At 38.6% G+C, this 20,350-nt stretch overlaps 1 protein-coding gene across 1 annotated transcript in view; it reads left to right on the forward strand.

Annotated features, from left to right (window-relative positions):
• The window catches only part of PTGFRN (prostaglandin F2 receptor inhibitor), an 85,146-nt gene that overhangs the window by 50,008 nt on the left and 14,788 nt on the right, over positions 1 to 20,350 (forward strand). The window contains exon 6 of the mRNA XM_027091127.1: positions 1,925 to 2,344. Coding sequence (XP_026946928.1) covers positions 1,925 to 2,344 — 420 coding nt within the window. The remainder of the gene's footprint in view (positions 1 to 1,924; positions 2,345 to 20,350) is intronic.

Consider the following 20,350-nt stretch of genomic DNA (forward strand, 5'->3'; position numbering starts at 1 on the left):
CATTCTTTGAAGATGCTCAGTTTTGTCTCGCAGCCGCTCTCTGCTTTTCCTGCTGTCTTGCTAGTTTCACTATCTGTATGGGCGCTGGGGCACATTGGCTGCACATTGGAATCACCTGAGGAGCTTTAAAAACATACTGATGCTTGAGTCCCACAAGAGGTTCTGTCTTAATTGGCCTGAGGTTCTGTGTAATCTGGGCATTGGAATTGTCAGATGCGCCCAAGGTGGTTCCCAGGTGCATGTAAGGTTGAGAAACCTTTCATTCTCAGGCCCCTGTCCTCCTTTCTAGTCATTATGACCTCTGTCCTATTTGGTTATTCACTCCCAAGCTCACACCCTGCACTAGACATCTCACTTCTGATGACTGAGAGCTCTCCAGCCTCTCAGTTCCAAACAACCTATCCTGTAAACACACCTATCTTTCTACATCACTCCCACTGTTTCCCACTGGCCTATTTTAGATCTCTTGTTGTGAGTTTTTTTTTTTTTTTAATTAAAGCTAAACTAATCTTGGTCTTGCTTCCCCCTCCATCTGTCTGTTCCCCATACCCCTTGCCCACTCATTTCTGTTCCTTTCCTTTGATAGGCAAAGGATTTGATTCGTGTGTCCTCAGTGTCTCTATTTTCTCTCTTCCTGTTCTCTGTTCTGCTCTAATCTGGCTTTTGCCCCAGCTGTTAAGATGACTAGTGATTGACATATTGCAAAGTCCAGTTGTTAGTCATCTTACTTGACTTAGCAGGACTTAACACAGTTGATCATTCCCTCTTCTTGGAAATACTTCGGCTTTTCCTTGGCTTGTGGGATACTACCCTCTGGGCTTTTCTCCAACCTCGTAAGTCTTCTTCTCAGCCTCCTTTGCTGATTTGTGTTCATTTTCCTGATCCTCGGACATTAGATACCTGAGGGCATAGTCCTTGGACTTTTCTTTTTGTTTAACCTTTAGTGATCTCTTCTAATCTCACAAATTTAAACTCCAAGAAAGAATGTGAATGGCTCAGTGGAACCTCAGGAATCAGTGGTTCTGGAGAGACCCCGTAACATACATGTCCTCCTGATAGGTTTGGAACAACTATTCCCAAAATAACCCCAACATAAAAATTTTGTTTGGCACCAGATGGGTTATAGAATTATCTCATTAAAGGATAAAAGAGTTGTGTTTAATTCATTTATCCATCCGTTCAACAAATATTTAAGTACCTTCCAAGTGCCTGACACTGAGCTATTATAATACAGATGAATTCTAATGTGTATATGCTTAGGGATTATTTTTTTTCTGACGGAGAGGCAGGGAGTCACACACTTTAAGTTAGTAGCCCTGGACACTGGTTCAAAATGTTAATATAGCATCTCTGTGGAAATGACTGGATCTACAAGTGTAAGCTCCAGTCACTTTAGTAATAATCTGTTTTATAATGTTACCATCATATGATGAAACAGAGAGAACCCATTGCTCCCTTGCTCTGCTCTTCCAAGCAGGCTGGTTAGGCTAAGTGTACTTTCCCTGCACCCAGTGGAGCCTCAGAGGGGAGAGGCAAATGGCATTGCCCAGAGCCCTGTCTTCCCCAGTTGACTAGAAGCGAGTTTTCCCTCACACCCTTGGGGGCACCAGCAGCTTCCCAAATCCTCTCTCTGGGTGAAACTTCTCAAGGACTTGAAAATCCATAAAAACAAATTCTCACCCATCCATCCCCTCTTCCCTCACACCCATTAAATCGAATCAGACTGCTCTGCCTCTTCCAGCGTGGGGGATTTCAGCCTGCTTACTGACACACGTGATTACTTTTCTGAGTTTCCAGATTTTCTTAAACGCTACTGTGCGGCAATTTGCAAATAAATTCCTATTTCCCTGACATTGTGCTTTCAGATGCATATCCATTTACCTAATCCTGTTAGAAATCATGTCTTTCTGGTACTTCATTGCAGATTCCGTGCTTGTGGTGAAGGCAAGGCAGCCCAAGCCTTTCTTTGCTGCCGGAAATACATTTGAGATGACTTGCAAAGTGTCTTCCAAAAATATTAAATCGCCACGCTACTCGGTTCTCATCATGGCTGAGAAGCCTGTTGGGGACCTCTCCAGTCCTAACGAAACCAAGTACATCATCTCCCTGGACCAGGATTCTGTGGTGAAGCTGGAGAACTGGACAGATGCATCGCGGGTGGACGGCGTTGTGTTAGAGAAAGTGCAGGAAGATGAATTTCGCTATCGAATGTACCAGACTCAGGTCTCGGATGCAGGGCTATACCGCTGCATGGTGACAGCCTGGTCTCCTGTTAGGGGCAGCCTGTGGCGAGAAGCAGCAACCAGTCTCTCCAATCCTATTGAGATAGACTTCCAAACCTCAGGTGAGCAGGGAACCCTGTTGAATCCTAGATTGAGCTGGAAGGGGCCCTAGGGTTTTGATCCAATGGCTTCATGTTTTTAAACAATTTTACTGAAATATAATTCACATGCCATACAATTTATCCATTTAAATACATAGTTCAGTGGTTTTCAGTATATTCAGAGTTGTGCAACCATCACCACAGTTACTTGTAGAACATTTTCATTACAACCAATAGAAACCTGCACCCTTAGCTGACACCCTTTAGCTCCCCAACCTCCTACCCCCTGACAACCACTAATCTCCTTTCTGTCTCTAGAAACTTGCGTATTCTGGACATTTCACATAAATGGAATGTAATATGTAAGCTTTGTGTCTGGCTTTTCTCACTTTATTTTTTTAACATCTTTATTGGAGTATAATTGCTTTACAATGATGTGTTAGTTTCTGCTTTACAACAAAGTGAATCAGCTGTACATATACATATATCCCCATATCTCCTCCCTCTTGCGTCTCCCTTCCACACTCCCTATCCACCCCTCTAGGTGGTCACAAAGCACCTAGCTGATCTCCCTGTGCTATGTGACTGCTTCCCACTAGCTAGCTATTTTACATTTGGTAGTGTATATATGTCCATGCCACTCTCTCACTTCATCCCAACTCACCCTTCCCCCTCCCCGTGTCCTAGAGTCCATTCTCTATGTCTCCGTCTTTATTCCTGACCTGTCCCTAGGTTCTTTTTTTTAGATTCCATATGTATGTGTTAGCATATGGTATTGCTTTTTCTCTTTCTGACTTACTTCACTCTGTATGACAGTCTCTAGGTCCATCCACCTCACTACAAATAACTCAGTTTCATTTCTTTTTATGGCTGAGTAATATTCCATTGTATATATGTGCCACGTCGTCTTTATCCATTCGTCTGTCGATGGACACTTAGGTTGCTTCCATGTCCTGGCTATTGTAAATAGAGCTGCAATGAATATTGTGGTACATGACTCTTTCTGAATTATGGTTTTCTCAGGGTATATGCCCAGCAGTGGGATTGCTGGGTCATATGGTAGTTCTATTTTTAGTTTTTTAAGGAACCTCCAGTGTTCTCCATAGTGACTGTATCAATTTACATTCCCACCAACAGTGCAGGAGGGTTCCCTTTTCTCCACACCCTCTCCAGCATTTATTGTTTGTAGATGTTTTGATGTTGGCCACACTGACCGGTGTGAGGTGATACCTCATTGTAGTTTTGATTTGCATTTCTCTAATGAGTAGTGATGTTGAGCATTCTTTCACGTGTTTGTTGGCAATCTGTATATCTTCTTTGGAGAAATGTCTATTTAGGTCTTCTGCCCATTTTTGGATTGGGTTAGATGTTGAGCTGCATGAGCTGCTTGTACATTTTGGAGATTAATTCTCTGTCAGTTGCTTCCTTTGCAAATATTTTCTCCCATTCTGAGGATTGTCTTTTCATCTTGTTTATGTTTTCCTTTGCTGTGCAAAAGCTTTTAAGTTTCATTAGGTCCCATTTGTTTCTTTTGGTTTTTATTTCCACTTCTCTAGGAGGTGGGTCAAAAAGGATCTTGCTGTGATTTATGTCAGAGTGTTCTGCCTATGTTTTCCTCTAAGAGTTTGATAGTTTCTGGCCTTACATTTAGGTCTTTAATCCATTTTGAGTTTATTTTTGTGTATGGTGTTAGGGAGTGTTCTAATTTCATTCTTTAATATGTGGCTGTCCAGTTTTCCCAGCACCACTTATTGAAGAGGCTGTCTTTTCTCCATTGTATATTCTTGCCTGCTTTATCAAAAATAAGGTGACCAGGGCTTCCCTGGTGGCGCAGTGGTTGAGAGTCCGCCTGCCGATGCAGGGGACACGGGTTCGTGCCCCGGTCCGGGAAGATCCCACATGCCGCGGAGCAGCTGGGCCCGTGAGCCACGGCCGCTGAGCCTGCGCATCGGGAGCCTGTGCTCCGCAACGGGAGAGGCCACAACAGTGAGAGGCCCGTGTACCGCAAAAAAAAATAATAAGTAAAAAGAAATAAGGTGACCATATGTGCGTGGGTTTATCTCTGGGCTTTCTATCCTGTTCCGTTGATCTATATTTCTGGTTTTGTGCCAGTACTATATTGTCTTGATTACTGTAGCTTTGTCGTATAGCCTGGAGTTTGGGAGCCTGATTCCTCCAGCTCCGTTTTTCTTTCTCAACATTGCTGTGGCTATTCGGGGTCTTTTGTGTTTCTATACAAATTGTGAAATTTTTTGTTCTAGTTCTGTGAAAAATGCCATTGGTAGTTTAATAGGGATTGCATTGAATCTGTAGATTGCTTTGGGTAGTATAGTCATTTTCACAATGTTGATTCTTCCAATCCAAGAACATGGTGTATCTCTCCATGTGTTTGTATCATCTTTAATTTCTTTCATCAGTGTCTTATAGTTTTCTGTATATAGGTCTTTTGTCTCCTTAGGTAAGTTTATTCCTAGGTGTTTTATTCTTTTTGTTGCAGTGGTAAATGGGAGTGTTTCCTTAATCTCTCTTCCAGATTTTTCATCATTAATGTATAGGAATGCAAGAGATTTCTGTGCATTAATTTTGTATCCTGCTACGTTACCAAATTCATTGATTAGCTCTAGTAGTTTTCTTGTAGCATCTTTAGGATTCTCTATGTATAGTATCATGTCATCTGCAAACAGTGACAGCTTTATTTCTTCTTTTCCAATTTGGATTCCTTTTATTTCTTTTTCTTCTCTGATTGCTGTGGGTAAAACTTCCAAAACTATGCTGAATAATAGTGGTGAGAGTGGAGATAGCCTCATCCACCAGAGGGCAGACAGCAGAAGCAAGAAGAACTACAATCCTGCAGCCTGTGGAACAAAAACCACATTCACAGAAAGATAGACAAGATGAAAAGGCAGAGGGCTATGTACCAGATGAAGGAACAAGATAAAACCCCAGAAAAACAACTAAATGAAGTGGAGAAAAAGAATTCAGAATAATGATAGTGAAGATGATGCAGGACCTCGGAAAAAGAATGGAGGCCAAGATCAAGAAGGTGCAAGAAATGTTTAACAAAGACCTAGAAGAATTAAAGAGCAAACAAACAGAGATGAACAATACAAAAACTGAAATGAAAACTACACTAGAAGGAATCAATAGCAGAATAACTGAGGCAGAAGAACGGATAAGTGACCTGGAAGACAGAATGGTAGAATTCACTGCTGTGGAACAGAATAAAGAAAAAAGAATGGAAAGAAATGAAAACAGCCTAAGAGACTTCTGGGACAACATTAAACACAACAACATTCGCATTATAGGGGTCTTAGAAGGAGAAGAAAGAGAGAAAGGACTGAGAAAATATTTGAAGAGATTATAGTCAAAAACTTCTCTAACATGGGAAAGGAAATAGCCACCCAAGTCCAGGGAGCACAGAGAGTCCCATACAGGATAAACCCAAGGAGAAACAGGCCAAGACACATGGTAATCAAATTGATAAAAATTATAGACAAAGAAAAACTATTGAAAGCAGCAAGGGAAAAATGACAAATAACATACAAGGGAACTCCCATAAGGTTAACAGCTGATTTCTCAGCAGAAACTCTACAAGCCAGAAGGGAGTGGCATGATATATTTAAAGTGATGAAAGGCAAGAACCTACAACCAAGGTTACTCTAGGCGGCAAGGATCTCATTCAGATTCGATGGAGAAATCAAAAGCTTTACAGACAAGCAAAAGCTAAGAGAATTCAGCACCACCAAACCAGCTCTACAACAAATGCTAAGGGAACTTCTCTAAGTGGGAAACACAAGAGAAGAAAAAGACCTACAAAAACAAACCCATAACAATTAAGAAAATGGTAATAGGAACATACATATCAATAATTACCTTAAATGTGAACAGTTAAATGCTCCAACCAAAAGACAGAGGCTCGCTGAATGGATACAGAAACAAGGCCCATATATATGCTGTCTACAAGAGACCCACTTCAGACCTAGGGACACATTCAGGCTGAAAGTGAGGGGATGGAAAAAGATATTTCATGCAAATGTAAATCAAAAGAAAGCTGGAGTAGCTATACTCATATCAGATAAAATAGACTTTAAAATAAAGAATGTTACAAGAGATAAGGAAGGATACTACATAATGATCAAGGGATCAATCCAAGAAGAAGATATAACATCATAAATATATACGCTCTGAACATAGGAGCACCTCAATACGCAAGGCAACTGCTAACAGCTATAAAAGAGGAAATCGACAGTAACACAATAATACTGGGGGACTTTAACACCTCACTTACACCAATGGACAGATCATCCAAAATGAAAATAAATAAGGAAACAGAAGCTTTAAATGACACAATAGACCAGATAGATTTAATTGATATTTATAGGACATTCCATCCAAAAACAGCAGATTATATTTTGTTCTCAAGTGCACATGGAACATTCTCCAGGATAGATCACATCTCAGGTCACAAATCAAGCCTCAGTAAATTTAAGAAAATTGAAATCATATCAAGCATCTTTTCAGACCACAACGCTATGAGATTAGAAATCAGTTACAGGGAAAAAAACGTAAAAAATACAAACACATGGAAGCTAAACAGTGCATTACTAAATAAGCAGGAGATCACTGATGAAATCAAAGAGGAAATCAAAAAATACCTAGAGACAAATGACAATGAAAACACAACGATCCAAAATCTATGGGATGCAGCAAAAGCGGTTCTAAGAGAGAAGTTTATAACAATACAAGCCTACATCAAGAAACAAGAAAAATTTCAAATAGTGGTGAGACCGGACAACCTTGTCTTCTTCCTGATCTTAGAGGAAATGGTTTCAGTTTTTCACCATTGAGAGTGGGTTTCTCATATATGGCCCTTATTATGTTGAGGTAAGTTCCCTCTGTGCCAACTTAGTGGAGGGTTTTTATCATAAATGGGTGTTCAATTTTGTCAAAAGCTTTTTCTGCATCTATTGAGATGATCATATGGTTTTTCTCCTTCAATTTGTTACTATGGTTTATCACATTGATTGATTTGCATATATTGAAGAAACCTTGCATTCCTGGGATAAACCTCACTTGATCATGGTGTATGATCCTTTTAATGTGCTGTTAGATTCTGTTTGCTAGTATTTTGTTGAGGATTTTTGCATCTATGTTCATCAGTGATATTGGCCTGTAGTTTTCTTTCTTTGTGATGTCTTTGCCTGGTTTTGGTATCAGGGTGATGGTAGTCTCGTAGAATGAGTTTGGGAGTGTTCCTCCCTCTGCTGTATTTTGGAAGAATTTGAGAAGGATAGATGTTAGCTCTTCTCTAAATGTTTGATAGAATTCACCTGTGAAGCCATCTGGTCCTGGGCTTTTGTTTGTTGGAAGATTTTTTTTTTTTTTTTTTTTTGTGGTACACGGGCCTCTCCCGTTGCGGAGCACAGGCTCCGGACGCGCAGGCTCAGCAGCCATGGCTCATGGGCCCAGTCGCTCCACGGTATGTGGGATCTTCCCAGACCGGGGCACGAACCCGTGTCACCTGCATCGGCAGGCGGACTCTCAACCACTGCGCCACCAGGGAAGCCCGGGGTTTTTTTGTTCTTCTTTCTCTAATTGCTTCAGGTGTAAGGTTAGATTGTTTATTTGAGATGTTTCTTGTTTCTTGAGGTAGGATTGTATTGCTGTAAACTTCCCTCTTAGAACTGCTTTTGCTGCATCCCCTCGTTTTTCACATTAGCATGATGTTTTCAAGAGTTATCCATGTTGCAACATGTATCAGTACTTCATTCTTTTTTAAAATTTATTTTTAATTTTTTGTTGATATATATATATGCATATGTGTACATATATATACTTCAATGTTAGAGAGTTGCAGCTTTTTGTTTAGTACCTAGAGAATGCCAGTACTTTAACACAATATCTTGATAAATGTTGCTCACAGCGTTTTAAAAAGAACAAAAATAAATGTAGTTTCTGTGTCATCTTTGACATGTTATAAATTCACAGTGCTAGCTGTTTTTTTAAGCAGCAGTGTGAGGGAAAAAGCACTGTAAAATGCAGTCCTGGATTTTGTGTTACATGAAAAATGTAATACAATGAAAACTTTAATGTCAAAAGGAACAGTGCTTTAAAGAAAACATATATGAAATAAATGAGGTATAAACTCCATAATGTAGTCAGAAAAAGAAAATATAATTATTTGAATATTGGGGACCTTTTCTTTCAGTTGCAGCTTTTAAGTTTTTAAGTACCTGTGAATCAAATTTACATGTAACTTTCACTTAATGCCATTTTTGTCTTGAGAAGTGCAAAAAAATGCCAGTAAATATCATATTTTCTATATCAGAAAATAAGTTTAGGAATCCCGAAGTGCTTGGGACGTGTTGGCAAGACAATTTTTTTTTTTTTTTTTTTTTGGTCGCTATAGCAAACTGTGCTCTCTCCACATAAACCTATGTAACTCACAACTACAAATACTACTTACTGTTTTTTAAGAAAATCAAACACCAAAAAACCACATATCCCCTTCTTTCTGTACTGTAGCATTTAACGCAAAATAAATTCTCATTAGCACATCATTTTTATGACTGAATAATATTCCATTGTGTGGATATACCACATTTTATTTATCCATTCATCAGCTAATGGGCATTTGAGTGTTTCCAATTCTTGACTATTATGAATACTGCTGCTGTGAACATTTGTGTACAAGTTTTTGTGTGAACATACTACCCTCATTTTTTAAATCAGCTGACACACACCTATATCAAATCCTTCAAGGAACATGGTGGATGGAGTATAAAGATAAGAAGGAATTGAGCCTCCAGAGGGGTTAAATGACTTGCCAAGAGTGGAAGATTCAAAGCTAAGACCCAAGTCTTATCCAGCCTGTGGCTTTCACTCTTTGAGGTCCCTAGGACTGAAGGTGATGGGAACTGTTCTTGGCCCAACTTATCAGAGCAGTATTTCCATACAGGGGATGAGTATCCCAACCTTTTGGGCTATGCTTTACCTTGCTTTTGGACTAGAAAAATATTTCCAATTAGTCCAGTCTCCAGAGCTGTGGTGGTATGGGTGAATATATCTGTCAACCTGTTTTTTTAAGAATAACTATTAGTGGTGTTCACCTATGGGAGGGTTAATTAAAACGAGCATTTTGGTGTCCATTCTGAATGATTTTATCTTTGGTAAGTAAAATGTTTTTATGCTATAAGGTGGAAAGTTCCACTTTTTTTTAATAGCATACATACATATTCTGAAATGGAAATGTTTATCTGTGAAATTCATTAAGCTCCTTTGACAAATCTGTGTGTGTATCTGTGTTTCAGCAGGTAGAGATTTAAAAGTTTTTGATTCCCAATCTTATTTAGAATATCAAAGTGAAGGATCATCACTTTTGAGTTTAATACTGAATGTTTTCACTAAATGTGCCTTGGGTTCCAGTTAGAAGTTTCTGAATATGTAAATTCATACTCACCTGTAAAGATTCAGGTATTAACTGATCAATACAATGAATGCAAGATATTTGTTGAATTTAATTATTACCGTTTATATTAAAGGTAAACTATACCTTAGTAAAGTTTGTTTTCTATTAATATTTTGTATTATTATAAGTTTTCATAGTGTATAATGAAATAATCTTCTGGCATCTAATAATCTCTAAATGTGTAGATTAATTAAGAGTAAATATTGATTTAAACCCTTAGATTTGGAAAGAGCAGAGGAAACACACGCTTCTTTTGTTGTGTATCTATCTGCTTGTTTGTTTTCTAATAATAGCTTTATTGAGATATGGTTAACATACCATAAATTTCACCCATTTAAAGTGTCAATTCAGTGGTTTTTAGTATATTCACAGATATATATTGTACAACCATCAGTAGTATCTAATTCTAGAACTTTTTAATCACTCCAGAAAGCAAATTCTGTACCCATTAGTAGTCACTCCCTCTACTCTCTATTCCTAGCCCCTGGCAACCACTAATCTCCTTTGTATCTTTATAGATTTGCCTTTTTGGACATTTCATATGATTTGAAGCATATACGTGGACTTTTGTGACTGGCTTTTTTGCTTAGCAAAATCTTTTCAAGGTCCATCACATTATACCATGTATCAATCCTTCATTCCTTTTTATGGCTGAATAATATTCCAGTGTGAGGATATACCACACTTTGTTTAGCTGTTCATCAGTTGATAGACCTTTAAATTGTTTCCACCTTTTGGCGATTATGAATAATAATATGCTGACATAAACATTAGCGTACAAATTTTTGTGTGGACATAAGTTTTCATTTCTCACCTAGGAGTGATGCTGGATCATGTGGTAACTCTCTTTAATTCTTTGAGGAACTGCCAAATTGTTTTCCAAACCAGCTGCACCATTTTACATTCCCACCAGCAGTGTGTAAGGTTTCCAATTTCTCCACATTCTCACTAGTTATTATTTTCCATCATTTTTATTATAGCCAACCTAGTGGATGTGAAGTAGTATTTCATTGTGGTTTTAATTTGCGTTTCCTTAATGACTGTTGATGATTAGCAGCTTTTCATATAGTTATTGGTCATATGTGTATCCTCTCTGGAGAAATGTCTATTCAAACCATTCGCCCATTTTTAAGTTGATTTGTCTTTTTATTGTTGGCTAGTAGAGCTTTTCATAGTTTGAATACAAAAGTCCCTTAACAACATATGTGATTTGAAAATATCTTCTCCTACTCTGTAGTCTTTTCACTTTCTTAATTGTGTCCTTTGAAGACCCAAGTTTTTAATTTTGATGAAGTCCAATTTATCTATTTTTTCTTTTTGTTGCTTGTGTTTTTGGTGTCATATCTAAGAAAACATTGCCTAACCCAAGGTCGTGAAGATTTACACCTATGGTTTCCTTTAAGAGTTTTACAGTTTTAGCTCTTACATTTAGGGCTATGATCCATTTTGAGTTAATTTTTGTGTGTGGTATGAAGAAAGGATTCAGCTTTATTCTTTTGCATGGGAATACCTAGTTGTCCTGGCACCATTTGTTGAAAAGTCTGTTCTTTCCCCCATTGACTTGTCTTGGTACACTTGTCAAAAATCATTTAACCATGAATATAAGGGTTTATTTCTGGACTCTCAGTTCTATTCTGTTGATCCTTATGTCTTTTCCTATACCAGAACCACATTGTTAAATTGCTATAGCTTTCTAGCAAGTTTTGAAATCAGTGTAAGCCTTCCAGCTTTGTTCTTTTTCAAAATTGTTTTGGCTATTCTGGGTCCCTTGCATTTCCAGATGAATTTTAGGATCAGTTCATTAATTTCTGCAGAAAAGACAGCTGGGACCTTGATAGGGATTGTGTTGAATCTGTAGATCAGTTTGGAGAGTATTACTACTTAACAATATTGTTTTCTAATCCATGAGCGTGAGATATCTTTCCATTTATTTGGATCTTTTAAAATTGCTGTCAGTGGTGTTTGTAGTTTTCAATGTACAGATGTTGAACTTCTTACATTAAATTTATCCTAGGTATGTTATTCTTTTTGATGCTATCATAAATTAATTGCTTTCCTAATTTCCTTTTCAATTTGTTCATTGCAAGTGTATAGAAACACAATCGACTTTTATAAATTGGTCTTGTATCCTCCAACCTTGCTGCACTTGTTTATTAGTTCTAATAGTTTTTTGTTGTCGTTGACTACTTAGGCTTTTTTTTTATGATATCATTTATATGTGGAATCTAAAAAATAATACAAATGAATCTATATATAAAACAGAAACAGACTCACAGACATAGAAAACAAACTTATGTTTACCAAAGAGGAAAGGGAGAGGGGGAGGGATAAATTAGGAGTATACAATTAATAGATACAAACTATTGATACTATACATAAAATAGATAAGCAACAATGATTTATTATTTAGCATAGGGAACTATAGTCAATATTTTGTAATAACCTATAATGGAAAATAATCTGAAGAAAACATATATAACTGAATCACTTTGTTGTACACCTGAAACTCACAATATTGTGAATCAACTATACTTCAATTTTAAAAAATGCAAAAAAAAAAAAATTAACAAGGAGTAAGTACCAGTCTTCTTCCATAATCTAATAGGCTGCTTTGTGTAGAAACTTCTAGGTATAAGAAAATTGTAACTGAAGTCATTCTTTTAAGTCTTAGAAATGGAATATAAGTGTTTGTCCTTAGCTTTGAAGAGCAGTATAAAACTATGTCCCTGAAAATGGCTTAGTAATAAGATTTATTCATTCAGTTATTCATTCATTCATTCACATTTTAAATTCAACAAATAGTTATTTGGGACATTCTATGTGCGTAACACCATACTAGGGGATGCGGAGGATACAAAGATGTATAAAACAAGATGTCATTCCTCACAGAGTTTACAATCCAGTTGGGAAAATAAAATTTGTGCACAATTAACTAGACTGCAATGTAATATATGACCTAAGGAAATTTTTTCAATTTGATACAACCAACTTCACTGAGCACTTGTGTTCCTATGTTTTACTAGGTCCTAAGAATACAAATATGAATACAACACTTGTAATACAGAAAAAGTCTTGGATTCAAGTTGGTCTTTATAAGGAATGACTGTGTAGCACTTAGAGCTTGAGGAAGAAGCAAGTTTCTTATCATCAGAGGCGTGATTCATAGGCTGGTGGTGACATTTGGCAAATATAGAGAGAAGGACTTAAAACACAAACTGATTGGTCACAGTATTTGACCGTTACATTCTTTCCAATCTTGAGACTTTAAAATTTTGTGCTTCTTTCAAAGGTAGACAGGTGTTTCAGAAATTCTCAAGTCATCACGTGTCTGCTCCAGATTTAGATGGAGTCTTCCTCCTATAGTGGAGTTGAAACATTTCTTTAGAAGTACTAGTACTTGTGGGTTTTTTTTAATATAAATTTATTTATTTATTTTTGGCTGCATTGGGTCTTCGTTCCTGCACACAGGCTTTCTCTAGTTGCGGCGAGCAGGGGCTACTCTTTGTTGCGGTGTGAGGGTTTCTCATTGTGGTGGCTTCCCTTGTTGTGGAGCACAGGCTCTAGGCTCGTGGGCTTCAGTAGTTGTGGCTCGTGGGCTCTACACCGCAGGCTCAGTAGTTGTGGCGCACGGGCATAGTTGCTCCGTGGCATATGGGATCTTCCGGACCAGGGCTCAAACCCGTGTGCCCTGCATTGGCAGGCGGATTCTTAACCACTGTGCCACCAGGGAAGTCCCCTAATCAGTGTTTTTAAACATAGCGAGTCCCATCAGCCCAGAGGACACTGTTTGTGTGGTCATTTTTTTTTTAATTAAAAGTAATTGTATTCTTTTTTCTTTTTTTACAACGGTGTGTTAGTTTCTGCTTTATAACAAAGTGAATCAGTTATACATATACATATGTTCCCATATCTCTTCCCTCTTGCATCTCCCTCCCTCGCACCCTCCCTATCCCACCCCTCTAGGTGGTCACAAAGCACCGAGCTGATCTCCCTGTGCTGTGCGGCTGCTTCCCACTAGCTATCTATTTTACATTTGGTAGTGTATATATGTCCATGCCACTCTCTCACTTTGTCACAGCTTACCCTTCCCCCTCCCCATATCCTCAAGTCCATTCTCTAGTAGGTCTGTGTCTTTATTCCCATCTTACCCCTAGGTTCTTCATGACATTTTCTTTTTTTCTTAGATTCCATATATATGTATTAGCATATAGTATTTGTCTTTCTCTTTCTGATTTACTTCACTCTGTATAACAGACTCTAGGTCCATCCACCTCACTACAAATAACTCAATTTCATTTCTTTGTATGGCTGAGTAATATTCCATTGTATATATGTGCCACATCTTCTTTATCCATTCATCCGATGATGGGCACTTAACTTGTCCTGGCTATTGTAAATAGAGCTGTAGTGAACATTTTGGTACATGACTCTTTTTGAATTATGGTTTTCTCAGGGTATATGCCCAGTAGTGGGATTGCTGAGTCATATGGTAGTTCTATTTGTAGTTTTTTAAGGAACCTCCATACTGTTCTCCATAGTGGCTGTACCAATTCACATTCCCACCAGCAGTGCAAGAGTGTTCCCTTTTCTCCACACCCTCTCCAGCATTTATTGTTTCTAGATATTTTTAAATTATTTATTTATTTATTTATTTATTTATGGCTGTGTTGGGTCTTCATTTCTGTGCGAGGGCTTTCTCTAGTTGCAGCAAGTGGGGGCCACTCTTCATCGCGGTGCGCAGGCCTCTCACTATCGCGGCCTCTCTTGTTGCAGAGCGTAGGCTCAGTAATTGTGGCTCACAGGCCTAGTTGCTCCGCGGCATATGGGATCTTCCCAGACGAGGGCTCGAACCCGTGTCCCCTGCATTGGCAGGCAGATTCTCAACCACTACGCCACCAGGGAAGCCCCTGTTTCTAGATTTTTTGATGATGGCCATTCTGACCGGTGTGAGATGATATCTCATTGTAGTTTTGATTTGCATTTCTCTAATGATTAATGATGTTGAGCATTCTTTCATGTGTTTGTTGGCAGTCTGTATATCTTCTTTGGAAAAATGTCTATTTAGGTCTTCTGCCCATTTTTGGATTGGGTTGTTTGTTTTTTTGTTATTGAGCTGCATGAGCTGCTTGTAAATTTTGGAGATTAATCCTTCGTCAGTTGCTTCATTTGCAAATATTTTCTCCCATTCTGAGGGTTGTCTTTTGGTCTTGTTTATGGTTTCCTTTGCTGTGCAAAAGCTTTGAAGTTTCATTAGGTCCCATTTGTTTATTTTTGTTTTTATTTCCATTTCTCTAGGAGGTGGATCAAAAAGGATCTTGCTATGATTTATGTCAAAGAGGGTTCTGCCTATGTTTTCCTCTAAGAGTTTGATAGTTCATGGCCTTACATTTAGGTCTTTAATCCATTTTGAGATTATTTTTGTGTATGGTGTTATGGAGTGTTCTAATCTCATACTTTTACATGTACCTGTCCAGTTTTCCCAGCACCACTTATTGAAGAGGCTGTCCTTTCTCCACTGTACATTCCTGCCTCCTTTATCAAAGATAAGGTGGCCACATGTGTGTGGGTTTATCTCTGGGCTTTCTATCCTGTTCCATTGATCTATGTTTCTGTTTTTGTGCCAGTACCATACTGTCTTGATTACTGTAGCTTTGTAGTATAGTCTAAAGTCAGGGAGCCTGATTCCTCCAGCTCTGTTTTTTGTTCTCAAGATTGCTTTGGCTATTCGGGATCTTTTGTGTTTCCATACAAATTGTGAAATTTTTTGTTCTAGTTCTGTGAAAAATGCTAGTGGTAGTTTGATAGGGATTGAATTGAATCTGTAGATTGCTTTGGGTAGTAGAGTCATTTTCACATTGTTGATTCTTCCAATCCAAGAACATGGTATATCTCTCCATCTATTTGTATCATCATTAATTTCTTTCATCATTGTCTTATAATTTTCTGCATACAGGTCTTTTGTCTCCTTGTCTTTTCTGCATACAGGTCTTTTGTCTCCGTATTCCTAGATATTTTATTCTTTTTGTTGCAGTGGTAAATGGGAGTGTTTTCTTGATTTCACTTTCAGATTTTTCATCATTAGTGTATAGGAATGCCAGAGATTTTTGTGCATTAATGTTGTATCCTGCTACTTTACCAAAATCATTGATTAGCTCTAGTAGTTGTCTGGTAGCATCTTTAGGATTCTCTATGTATAGTATCATGTCATCTGCAAACAGTGACAGCTTTACTTCTTCTTTTCCGATTTGGATTCCTTTTATTTCCTTTTCTTCTCTGATTGCTGTGGCTAAAACTTCCAAAACTATGTTGAATAAGAGTGGTGAGAGTAGGCAACCTTGTCTTGTTCCTGGTCTTAGTGGAAAGGCTTTCAGTTTTTCACCATTGAGGACAATGTTGGCTGTGGGTTTGTCATATATGGCCTTTATTATGTTGAGGAAAGTTCCCTCTATGCCTACTTTCTGGAGGGTTTTTATCATAAATGGGTGTTGAATTTTGTTGAAAGCTTTCTCTGCATCTATTGAGATGATCATATGGTTTTTCTCCTTCAGTTTGTTAATATGGTGTATCACATTGATTGATTTGCATATATTGAAGAATCCTTACATTCCTGGAATAAACCCCACTTGATCATGATGTATGATCCTCTTCATGTGCTGTTGGATTCTGTTTGCTAGTATTTTGTTGAGGAGTTTTGCATCTATGTTCATCAGTGATATTGGCCTGTAGTTTTCTTTCTTTGTGACATCCTTGTCTGGTTTTGGTATCAGGGTGATGGTAGTCTCGTAGAATGAGTTTGGGAGTGTTCCTCCCTCTGCTATATTTTGGAAGAGTTTGAGAAGGATAGGTGTTAGCTCTTCTCTAAATGTTTGATAGAATTCGCCTGTGAAGCCATCTGGTCCTGGGCTTTTGTTTGTTGGAAGATTTTTAATCACAGTTTCAATTTCAGTGCTTGTGATTGGTCTGTTCATATTTTCTATTTCTTCCTGATTCAGTTTTGGCAGGTTGTGCATTTCTAAGAATTTGTCCATTTCTTCCAGGTTGTCCATTGTATTGGCATAGAGTTGCTTGTAGTAATCTCTCATGATCTTTTGTATTTCTGCAGTGTCAGTTGTTACTTCTCCTTTTTCATTTCTAATTCTATTGATTTGAGTCTTCTCCCTTTTTTTCTTGATGAGTCTGGCTAATGGTTTATCAATTTTGTTTATCTTCTCAAAGAACCAGCTTTTAGTTTTATTGATCTTTGCTTTCGTTTCCTTCATTTCTTTTTCATTTATTTCTGATCTGATCTTTATGATTTCTTTCCTTCTGCTAACTTTGGGGTTTTTTTGTTCTTCTTTCTCTAATTGCTTTAGGTGCAAGTTTATTCGAGATGTTTCCTGTTTCTTAAGGTAGGATTGTATTGCTATAAACTTCCCTCTTAGCACTGCTTTTGCTGCATCCCATAGGTTTTGGGTTGTTGTGTCTCCATTGTTATTTGTTTCTAGGTATTTTTTTTATTTCCTCTTTGATTTCTTCAGTGATCACTTCGTTTTTAAGTAGTGTATTGTTTAGCCTCCATGCGTTTGTATTTTTTACAGATCTTTTCCTGTAATTGATATCTAGTCTCATAGCATTGTGGTTGGAAAAGATACTTGATACAATATAAATTTTCTTAAATTTACCAGGGCTTGATTTGTGACCTGAGATATGATCTATCCTGGAGAATGTTCCATGAGCACTTGAAAAGAATGTGTGTTCTGTTGTTTTTGGATGGAATGGCCTATAAACATCAGTTAAGTCCATCTTATTTAATGTATCATTTAAAGCTTGTGTTTCCTTATTTATTTTCATTTTGGATGATCTGTCCATTGGTGAAAGTGGGGTGGTAAAGTCCCTTCTATGATTGTGTTACTGTCGATTTCCCCTTTTATGGCTGTTAGTATTTGCCTTATGTATTGAGGTGCTCCTATGTTGGGTGCATAAATATTTACAATTGTTCTATCTTCTTCTTGGATCAATCCCTTGATCATTATGTAGTGTCCTTCTTTGTCTCTTCTAATAGTCTTCATTTTAAAGTCTATTTTGTCTGATATGAGAATTGCTACTCCAGCTTTCTTTTGGTTTCCATTTGCATGGAATATCTTTTTCCATCCCCTCACTTTCAGTTTGTATGTGTCTCTAGGTCTGAAGTGGGTCTCTTGTAGACAGCATATATATGTGTCTTGTTTTTATATCCATTCAGCCTATCTGTGTCTTTTGGTGGGAGCATTTATTCCATTTACATTTAAGGTAATTATCGATATGTATGTTCCTATGACCATTTCCTTAATTGTTTTGGGTTTGTTATTGTAGGTCTTTTCCTTCTCTTGTGTTTCTTGCCTAGAGAAGATCCTTGAGTATTTGTTGTAAAGCTGGTTTGGTGGTGCTGAACTCTCTCAGCTTTTGTTTGTCTGTAAAGCTTTTGATTTCTCTATCAAATCTGAATGAGATCCTTGCTGGGTAGAGTAATCTTGGTTGTAGGTTTTTCTCCTTCATCACTTTAAATATGTTCTGCCAGTCCCTTCTGGCTTGCAGAGTTTCTGCTGAAAGATCAGCTGTTAACTTTATGGGGATTGCCTTGTGTGTTATTTGTTTTTTTTCCCTTGCTGCTTTTAATATGTTTTCTTTGTATTTAATTTTTGACATGTTGATTAATATGGGTCTTGGCGTGTTTCTCCTTGGATTTATCCTGTATGGGACTCTCTGTGCTTCCTGGACTTGATTAACTATTTCCTTTCCCATATTAGGGAAGTTTTCAACTATAATCTCTTCAAATTTTTCTCAGTCTCTTTCTTTTTCTCTTCTTCTTCTGGAACCCCTATAATTCGAATGTTGGTGCGTTTAATGTTGTCCCAGAGGTCTCTGAGACTGTCCTCAGTTCTCTTCATTCTTTTTTCTTTATTCTGCTCTGCAGTAGTTATTTCCACTATTTTATCTTCCAGGTCACTTATCCGTTCTTCTGCCTCATTTATTCTGCTATTGATCCCTTCTAGAGTATTTTAAATTTCATTTATTGTGTTGTTCATCATTGCTTGTTTCCTCTTTAGTTCTTCTAGGTCCTTGTTAAATGTTTCTTGCATTTTCTCTATTCTATTTCCAAGATTTTGGATCATCTTTACTATCATTATTCTGAATTCTTTTTCAGGTAGCCTGCCTACTTCCTATTCATTAGTTAGGTCTGGTGGGTTTTTATCTTGCTCCTTCATCTGCTGTGTGTTTCTCTGTCTTCTCATTTTGCTTATCTTACTGTGTTTGGGGTCTCCTTTTTGCAGGCTGCAGGTTCGTAGTTCCCGTTGTTTTTGGTGTCTGTCCCCAGTGGCTAAAGTTGGTTCAGTGGGTTGTGTAGGCTTCCTGGTGGAGGGGACTAGTGCCTGTGTTCTGGTGGATGAGGCTGGATCTTGTCTTTCTGGTGGGCAGGTCCACGTCTGGTGGTGTGTTTTGGGATGTCTGTAGACTTATTATGATTTTAGGCAGCCTCTCTGCTAATGGGTGGGGTTGTATTCCTGTCTTGCTAGTTGTTTGGCATAGGGTGTCCAGCACTGTAGCTTGCTGATCATTGAGTGAAGCTGGGTGCTGGTGTTGAGATGGAGGTCTCTGGGAGATTTTCACCCTTTGATATTACGTGGAGCTGGGAGGTCTCTTGTGGACCAGTGTCCTGAAGTTCACTCTCCCACCTCAGAGGCACAGACAGCACTGACTCCTGGCTGCAGCACCAAGAGCCTTTCATCCACACGGCTCAGAATAAAAGGGAGAAAAAGTAGAAAGAAAGAAAGAAAGAGGATAAAAGAAAATAAAAGAAAGTAAGATAAAATAAAATAAAAAATAATTATTAAGAAAAAATTTTTTAAATAGTAAAAAAAAAACAACAATAAATCAGACGGATAGACCCCTAGGACAAATGGTGAAAGCAAAGCTATACAGACAAAATCTCACACAGAAGCATACATATACACACTCACAAAAAGAGGAAAAGGGGAAAAAATCATAAATCTTGCTCTCAAAGTCCACCTCCTCAATTTGGGATGATTCGTTGTCTATTCATGTTTTCCACAGATGCAGGGTACATCAAGTTGATTGTGGAGCTTTAATCCGCTGCTTCTGAGGCTGCTGGGAGAGATTTCCCTTTCTCTTCTTTGTTCTCACAGCTCCCGCGGCTCAGCTTTGGATTTGGCCCCGCCTCTGCGTGTAGGTCACCGGAGGGCGTCTGTTGTTCGCTCAGACAGGACGGGGTTAAAGGAGCCGCTGATTCGAGGGCTCTGGCTCACTCAGGCCGGGGGGGGGCGGGAGGGGCACGATGTGGGACGAGCCTGCGGTGGCAGAGGCCAGCGTGACGTTGCGCCAGCCTGAGGTGCACCGTGCGTTCTCCCGGGGAAGTTGTCCCTGGATCACGGGACCCTGGCAGTGGTGGGCTGCACAGACTCCCGGGAGGGAAGGTGTGGATGGTGACCTGTGCTCGCACACAGGCTTCTTGGTGGCGGCAGTTCAACCTTAGCGTCTCATGCCCGTCTCTGGGGTCCGCGCTGTTAGCCGCGGCTCGCGCC

This window comes from Aethalodelphis obliquidens, unplaced genomic scaffold (assembly GCF_003676395.1).
Source record: "Aethalodelphis obliquidens isolate GAN/ISIS:26980383/991018 unplaced genomic scaffold, ASM367639v1 scaffold70, whole genome shotgun sequence".
Lineage (NCBI taxonomy): Eukaryota > Metazoa > Chordata > Mammalia > Artiodactyla > Delphinidae > Aethalodelphis > Aethalodelphis obliquidens.